Here is an 8,105-nt window from a genome sequence, read left to right as displayed (position 1 = left end):
GTGGATAAACAGGAAACAGCTGATAGCAGGAATTAGCAAGCAGCTAGTAGCAAGAGGGAAACACAAACCTGACAGACACTGTAAAGATGAGCAACTGAGGAGACAAGGAATTGCGCGCCCTCCTTGTCCTCGCAAACAAAGAGGCCATTAACCGTCAGATGAAGGGGACGGTGAAGGACGGGCCGACTTCCGAGAGAATCGCCAAAGGACTGACCAGCCACGGCTTCCCTCCCACATCTCTGTTTACGTCACACCCTGAGCTACACATTGTGTTACTTGCTCACGCCCCCCATTGCCCTGAAAAAGGCGCATTCTGTGTAAACAAAAGTAGGCAGGCGGCATTTTGCCGCACTCCCTGATTTTGTCTTTATACTGCCCATGCTAAAAAAAGACTGATTGGGCTTTCCTTTAAATTTGGACAATTCCTATCTAAAAAAGGGCTACAATCTCAAAACCAGATCTTACAGGAGCAGAATCTCCATTGTAAACAGCATCTACACATTATATATCAGTGTTTTCCATCTATCACATACTACTACAGCCTTTATTACTGATAATACTGTTGCTGTTGTGATTATGACTGTTAAATACATATTGTAAGGTACTGTGTGTGTGAGGTCCCGCCCAATGCTGCTTGCAGCTTTAATTTGTGGTTGATATTGTGGATTATGTTTAGATTTAGGGTAAAGGTGGTTATAGAGTTATCTTTACACACTGCAGTACAGGTGATTAGGTTTAGTGTTAAGTGAGAAACAAGTCAGTGAAGTTCAAATTTAGGTATAGTTTTGGTGTGGTGACAGTATGAGCAACTATCTGAGACTGGTTGGTCACTGAGAGCTCAGCTGGTCAACATTCAGTACGCTGTGTGTTCTGTGACGTAATAAGGGTCAAGTTTCCGCCTCTTATGAAACATCTCTTCATCCGCCAACCCTTTCACCTCCTGCTTCTCACCTTGTGATGTAATTTCCCAACGAGGCCCAGAGCGGCACAATGGCCACACCGATGGCTACAGCTGATGGAACCAAGGTGTAGTACCTCTCCCAGTAATTGGTTGACACAAAGAGTGCATAGATTCCTGAAGCCAGGAACATCATCCACTTAGTACCTAGAAACCTTCCAGAGAGATAAATCATCATCATCACTATGATAGTGTATATAAGCAGAACAAGGACAAAAAAGAAAAAAAATAGAAAAGGATGGTTTCAGGGACAGTTCTTTATTTATCAGAGGACAGGGGTGGCTGGGGTGTGACTTCTATTTTTATATGTATATTTTTGACCCTCCCTGAAGCTATGGACATTTTTTCTTGAGCCTCCCTGAATGACGGGTGGAAAATGTATAACCCTCCCTCTATCATAAATTAATGATTACATTTTTAAAACTTACTCTCTGAAGTTTTAAAGTTAAAGGCTGAAGACGAAATCCTGGAGTTTATAAAAGCCTTGGTTTTTCATTCTTGTCATGCATGCTGGTTAGTTCATGCAAAGGTTTTTTTAGGATAAATTTCAAATGAGACATGGTATAATGTGGTTTTGAGAAATTATCACTATTTTAAGCTCAGATTTGATTATGATTTTTTTCTGACACAAGCACTCATCACACGTCACAAATTTAACATCCAAAAATAATTTCCGTTTTTACAGTTTCTGGCTATGATCAATTGTGTAATTTTGGCGGTTTTTTTTACAGAAAACATGCCTTCCAAATCCACCAGGGGGTGGATTTTTTTCTTTAAAAATCTGTGGTCAAATAAATACAAAATGCAGCCATTTAAAGCTGTATGCCTCTCTCCTTAGCTAAAAACACAAGTCCCTCACTAATGCTTAAAAAATGATTTGACATGCCTCCCCCTTTTTGCACTACCCCCTCCCCCCATATAAATAACAAACAGTCCCTTATCATTTGTATTTAAGTGTACAAGTGTGTCTACCTGATAAGTACGGGGGTGTACAGCAGGCCTATGATGGGTGTGACATTGATGCCCATCAGCATCTTGCGGTCGATGTCCTCCAGGCCAAGGTTGCTGTACTTCACCTCACGGTAGGTCATATCATAATGGAGGATCAGCTGCATCTGCAGTAGGCCTACATCACGCACACACACACAAAAATATGTTTAGAAGAACATAACTCTTTGCAACCCAGCCCGTCTGTGTTTCCTTGTCCATTTCAATGTCTTTTCTCCACTCAAACTCACCCAGGTACACACTGTACACAATCATGGCTCCAACACTGGCTGCAAGAACATTCTTGATGACTCCCAGCCTCTTCCTCCTGTAGTATTTCCTCTCCTCCTCCTCCTCGTTGTACTCTGCCTGTGGGCTCAGAAACTCCTCCATCTCAGGAAAGAAGGGAAAAAAAGGTTATGCAACTGACAGCAACGGTGGTGGAAATTTATCATATTCATGACAAAGTGTGTATCTTAAGTGGAAACCTGAGAATAACAGAGACTGAAGTAATAAGGTTTTTTTTTTTACAAGACAGCAGGGAGCTCACCTGGCCCTGCGTGTTGTCTTCTTGCCCCACATTCAGCAGTTCATTTATGCCGCCATTGGGAGGTGCTACAAATCGATCAACATCCCCTACCACATCTTCTTGATGAGCTGCCTCCATCTAGTGGCGAAAAGGAGTAGTACACTGGTTTATTGGATGGTACACTTTAATCATCAAAAACAATCAATCACTGAAGAGTTTTTGTAACGTTATTCCCATGAGGCCCCTGTAGGGACTCAGGTTACCAAATCTCTTATTGTACATACTACTGGGACTACATGCAGATTTATTTTTTTTAAGTTTTCTCAGGCCACCATGTATTGGAGATCCAAATCTAAGGCTACATAAATTTGAATCATCAATATAGTTACTCTTTGAAATTATCAGCTTTTAGTTTTATTGATGCATGTTACATGTGAGCCATTTTATAGACGAAACTTTTTGATCTTTTTTATATAATTAATTTTACAGGTATGAAATAGAATAGTACCACGGTGTTAGAAAAAATGTATCCTCCACTGCTCTCCTGAAAAAGTGAGACTACCATCCCCTCCGCAAGTATTAGGAATATAATACCCTCTCCCATTTCTGACGCCCTTTGGCTCCACTCATAACTTTTGTACGGTCCTTAATCTTGTCAATAAATGTATTAAAATTGTATTATTTTTAACAGCCTAAAGCTCTTAGCTTCCTATGTGAATAAGGACTATTTATCTGTATTTGTGATTCACACTGTAGACTGGTGTTTTTTTTTTTCTTCACAACGTACATCGTTAAAAAGAGGATATGACCCACAGCATGTTCTGCAAAATGAAGGAATACAATAAGGTTCAGTTGTTGTGGTCTGCACATATAAAATACTTGTAGAGTGTATGAAACCATAAACTACTAATGGGTGGGGGTGGGTGGCAGAAATGGTTAGGCATGTAAAATAATTTTTCAGCACTAGGGAGGGTGTGTGTTTTTTATTTTGGCTTAGAGGAGGGGCATACAAATTTAAATGGCTGTATTTTGTATTTATTTCTATCACCTTTTTTTTTTTTTTTTTTTTTTTAACGTGCTTTTGGATGGCATATTTCTTCAAAAACTGCCTAAATTACACCTTTGATCATGGCCAGAGACTGTAAAAACAATATTGTTGGATAGTAACAGTCCTTGGACACATCATGTGCGACAAACTGCCAGAAGAATAAATAAAACAAAAACAAATCAGGGTTTAAAATAGTGACATTTTATCAGAATCACTGTAAACTAAACTAAGCACAAAAAGTAAGGAAATATGTGTTTGGTAGATTATTTCTTTGTTGTAACAATGCTTCTTGGCAATAAATCTTATACCGTTGGAAAGCCTGTTCATTTCCCTTTAAAAAGGTGCCACATTTGTAAGGAACATGAATTTGTGGGATGAGCAGCAGAGCTGAGTATGTGGGTTGGGTCCATTAAAAATTTGCCGAATCTTCTCAGCCAATGCCAAACAGCTTTTTTTTTTTCGCTGTTGCTATTGACTCTTGTTTTGAGCTTCTGGTCAGCACCTGTGAGCATGGGCCCTGCCACAGTGGTCAGTTGGTGTCTGTTCCAAAAATCGGCATGCCACATTTGACTGATCTGGATAGGGCCCGTGCGATAGGGCAACTTCAAGCTGGTGTTCTGTAAAACCAAGTTGCGGCATTATTTGGAGTGAGCCCTAGTATCATCTGCAAATTGAAGGCCAAGTTCCATATAACGGGGGATGTCAGAGACAGGCCGCGAAGTGGGGTCCCAAGAATACAGCACCCCAAGAAGACTGTTTCCTCATCCTGCCAGCACTTAGGAACTGTAGGCAGTCTTCTACAAATCTGCAGTCAAGGTTTGCAGGACGATATGGTCGATGGCTCTCTGCCCAGACAATCCTGAAGAGACTGCACGCAGCCAATCTCCAGTCTCATAGGACTGCCATGAGGCCTGCCATGACTGCCCTTCACCGTGAACAACGTAATGTTCAGCGATGAGTCCAGACTCTGCCTACGGTAGTTGGATCGTAGGGTCAAAGTGTGGAGAAGATGCTGAGAACGCTTTGCTGATTGCTGCACAGATAGAGTAACATCTTTTGGTGGAGACAGTGTGATGGTGTGGGGCGGCATCTCCCTCACGGGAAAAACGAGGCTTGTCATCACTGGAGGCAATCTCAATGCAGAGAGATATCGAGATGAAATTCTGCAACCAGTGGTAATCCCATATCTCCACAGTCTGGGACCGAACTCTATCCTCCAAGATCACAACGCTCGCCCCCACAGAGCGGGGTTTATCAGAGACTACGTCCAGAATTTGGGGATGGAGAGGATGGAGAGGATGGAATGGCCTGCCAGTAGTCCTGACCTCAACCCCACTGGATACTTGTGGGATCAGCTTGGGTGTGCTGTTCGTGCCAGAGTGACCAACACAACCACGTTGGCTGTCTTGCGACAAATGCTGGTTGAAGAATGGGATGCCATCCCACAGCAGTGTGTGACCAGGCTGGTGACCAGCATGAGGAGGAGGTGTCAGGGCCCATGCTCACAGGTGCTGACAATCAGGTGCACCTGGAGGTACCAGAAGCTCAAAACAAGAGTCAATAGCAACAGCAAAAAAAATCTGTTTGGCATTGGCAGAGAAGATTTGGCAAATTTTTCATGGCCGCAACCCACATACTCAGCTCTGCTGCTCATCCCACAAATGCATGTTCCTTACAAATGTGGCACCTTTTTAAAGGGAAATGAACAGGCTTTCCAATGGTATAAGATTTATAGCCAAGAGGCATTGTTACAACAAATAAATAATCTACCAAACACAATTTTTTTTTACTTTTTGTGCTTAGATTATGTCTCATTTAAAATGTGGCTACCCAGCGTGCTTTAACTTTTCATTTTTTAACTTTCAAACATCAGTAAGTTTTAGAAATTTTATCAATAATTTATGATGGAGGGGGGGTCATGTTTGTTCTGCCTGTCACTCAGAAAGGCTCAAGAAAAATATATAACACTTGTCACGCTAACTACAGGACAGTCCCTAGTGTCACTTCCAAGCTTATTTACATATAAATTATGAACATGTTTATCTCATACACGTTGTATGCTGATGGTGTCTCTCACCCAGTACAGCCTTCGAAACGTCCTTTAACATTCCTACACAACCAAACTTTAGTATCCCCGAAATTAAAGTGCGTCCGAGCTACTGAAATTGTACTTTTTGATATACATTTTTTTGTTACATTTTTGGATAATTTCTAATATAACACACAGTAGTAATTATCTGGAATTGTAGTTTGAACAGTACACTACTTGTTGCACCAACGTCAGCTAGATATCCCAGGGTTATTTAAGAACTATTTTAATACACCAATGTTTCAAACACAGCCAACTTACCGACGACAAAAGCACTTCTCTTCATCACTTACAGGTACCTAGGAGGCCACTTACCATGTTTCTCGCGCGGGGCTCCTCACGGACATGAAAAGTTTGTCCACCTGGGTGACAAAACCACACAGTGCAACTGTGTCCCTGTGAACTTTCTAGTTTCTGCAGCTGTTAGTTCCTCTTTCCACTGTACAAAGTGCGTATATAAATAAGTGTATCGAGGGAAACGAAAGTCAGTAGTCTCCACTTCCTCACTCCAATCTCCCTGTGTTTCTCTTAAAGGTACAGACACACATTTAGAAAACCCAGCCTCGTCTGTGCCAACAGTGCGACAGTAACTGTAGGACAGAGAATGGCAATTCAATACCCTTATAACAACACTCACGATGATCAGATAAAGGATGGCATTATTTTATTTGTACTTAACAACAAAACACTGTAGCTTCTCAGATATACAGATGAGAAGCTGCATCACTGACACAGTGCTTAACACATGGAAACTAATAAACAAAAACAACCACTGACACAGAGAGCAACACAGTCTACACAAGCATGACAAATGAGTTCATCTTCAACACACGACGATGTAGTCAGAACAGCCTGACTGGCAGTCTTGTTGCAGACAAAGCCAACATAGCACCATCCATGGCTGACAGAGAGTCAATTATGCATAATGTCTTGTATGAAAAGACAAATCATCCCACCTTACATAATTCATTCAGTGCATCCCCTGACCAATGTATCTGACTTCCTGTATTTCAAGGATTTGTAAAAAAAAAAAAATAATAATAAAATAAAATAAAAAATAAAAAATTGACTCATGTCTGCATAACAGACAACTTGTATTTGTGAACATTTTATCTACCGGACTACCATGTTGTGTTGCAACCTTACAGAGAGGGCCCATGTTTACCCCTACCAAAGTTCAAAGGGTGATCTGGGAACAAAGACTAAATGAAAATCATTCTTGTTTGTTTAAACCTGCCATGAGTGCCAGATGGTTGACACCACAATGCTTCCACTTAGTGTTTGAGTTTCTGCAGCAGAAGCAGCACATTTCTCACACTCCAAGCAGCTAAAACAAGCACAAAATATGACTTTTAAAAATAATATGACATGTCCTTTCCAGTTTATTTTCAGGTGACCTCTTGAGGAAGAGGGCAAGCTGAATGTAAGACTGATTTGGCGCATCCAGAGAGGGTGGTGGAACAGTGAGCAGTTTCAAGATGTCCTTGTCTTGTGGTTCCACCAGCTCCTGCAGTGCTTCCCTCAGCCTCATCCTTTCTGTCATCTTCTGCTGCAGTAGAGGAAGCAGTTTCTCTTAGTGGACCCTCAACAGCATTATTTTTTTCACTTCTGATTTCCCAAACAAAACCCACCCACTCATTGAAATACAAGTTTTTCATTTTAGAGAAACCAGATATGCCAAGCCCACCCCATGTTACCTTTTAGTCCCCCACAATGCTCTACTTGGTTTCTTTCATCAGTGTCTCTATCCGCTCCCCACAGCTGCCTTCCTCATCACTTCCTCGTCCTGGACAGACAACTCTGTGAGCTTTCGTCCCAGCCTCTCATGGAGGTCCAGGTATTTAGCCACGCAGCGGTCCAAACACACTGACTCGCCCTTTGTCAGCTCCGCCTCCTTGTAATGTGGCGGTACACACTTCCTGTGGCAGGCATTGGTCATTCTGGAAGGAAAGGAAGCAGATTTTTAAAACACTGTGTGAAGGTCGGAATATTTACTGGGCTATTTTATCATGCCTGAGCACCTTAATATGATGTCTCAGTACTGAGGAAGCTGAACAATTTCTATGTTCACTTTGAGGCCATCGGTAGTCAACAAGCAATACGTCTCCCTCTCTGAGTATGATCTCAGGAGGGCTTTCTAGTGCCTGAGCACCAAAAAGCAGCAGGACCAGTGGGTATCAGTGGGTAAAACCTCAAACTACTAGCGTAACAATATTTAACTGGTCACTCACTTCCTCGATTCTGGTTGTGAAGGTGCAGACATGTGCAACACGGAAGACTCACATTTACCAACCCCCCCAAAAAAATACTGTTACTGCGCAAGACAATTCCAAATTTTATAGATAGATAGATAGATACACACACACACACACACATATACATACATACATACACATATCTATATATCTATATAGATACACATATCTATATATCTATATAGATATATAGATCTATATATATATATATATATATATATATATATATATATATATAT

At 41.3% G+C, this 8,105-nt stretch overlaps 2 protein-coding genes and 1 long non-coding RNA gene across 4 annotated transcripts in view; 1 reads left to right on the top strand and 2 right to left on the bottom strand.

The window, feature by feature from the left end:
* The window catches only part of unc93b1 (unc-93 homolog B1, TLR signaling regulator), a 19,760-nt gene extending 13,645 nt beyond the window's left edge, over positions 1–6,115 (bottom strand). The window contains exons 1-5 of the mRNA XM_050044273.1: positions 5,927–6,115; positions 2,496–2,612; positions 2,197–2,338; positions 1,931–2,084; positions 952–1,113 (exon numbers count right to left, since the gene is read on the bottom strand). Of these exons, the coding sequence (XP_049900230.1) occupies positions 952–1,113; positions 1,931–2,084; positions 2,197–2,338; positions 2,496–2,612; positions 5,927–5,929 (578 nt within the window). The 5' untranslated portion in view covers positions 5,930–6,115. The remainder of the gene's footprint in view (positions 1–951; positions 1,114–1,930; positions 2,085–2,196; positions 2,339–2,495; positions 2,613–5,926) is intronic.
* LOC126390157 (uncharacterized) overlaps positions 1–8,105 on the top strand; it is a 698,278-nt gene that overhangs the window by 464,707 nt on the left and 225,466 nt on the right. The gene's annotated exons all lie outside the window — the stretch shown is intronic.
* timm10 (translocase of inner mitochondrial membrane 10 homolog (yeast)) overlaps positions 6,259–8,105 on the bottom strand; it is a 2,698-nt gene continuing 851 nt past the window's right edge. The window contains exons 2-3 of one of the 2 annotated variants that reach the window (XM_050044322.1): positions 7,309–7,551; positions 6,259–7,160 (exon numbers count right to left, since the gene is read on the bottom strand). In XM_050044322.1, coding sequence (XP_049900279.1) covers positions 7,356–7,551 — 196 coding nt within the window. In that variant the 3' untranslated portion in view covers positions 6,259–7,160; positions 7,309–7,355. Of the gene's footprint in view, positions 7,552–8,105 lie in introns of both variants that reach the window. The other variant, XM_050044321.1, reaches the window with a different exon arrangement.

This window comes from Epinephelus moara, chromosome 5, assembly GCF_006386435.1.
Source record: "Epinephelus moara isolate mb chromosome 5, YSFRI_EMoa_1.0, whole genome shotgun sequence".
In the NCBI taxonomy this organism is placed as follows: Eukaryota; Metazoa; Chordata; class Actinopteri; order Perciformes; family Serranidae; genus Epinephelus; species Epinephelus moara.
This window is presented reverse-complemented; position numbering and strand designations above follow the sequence as displayed.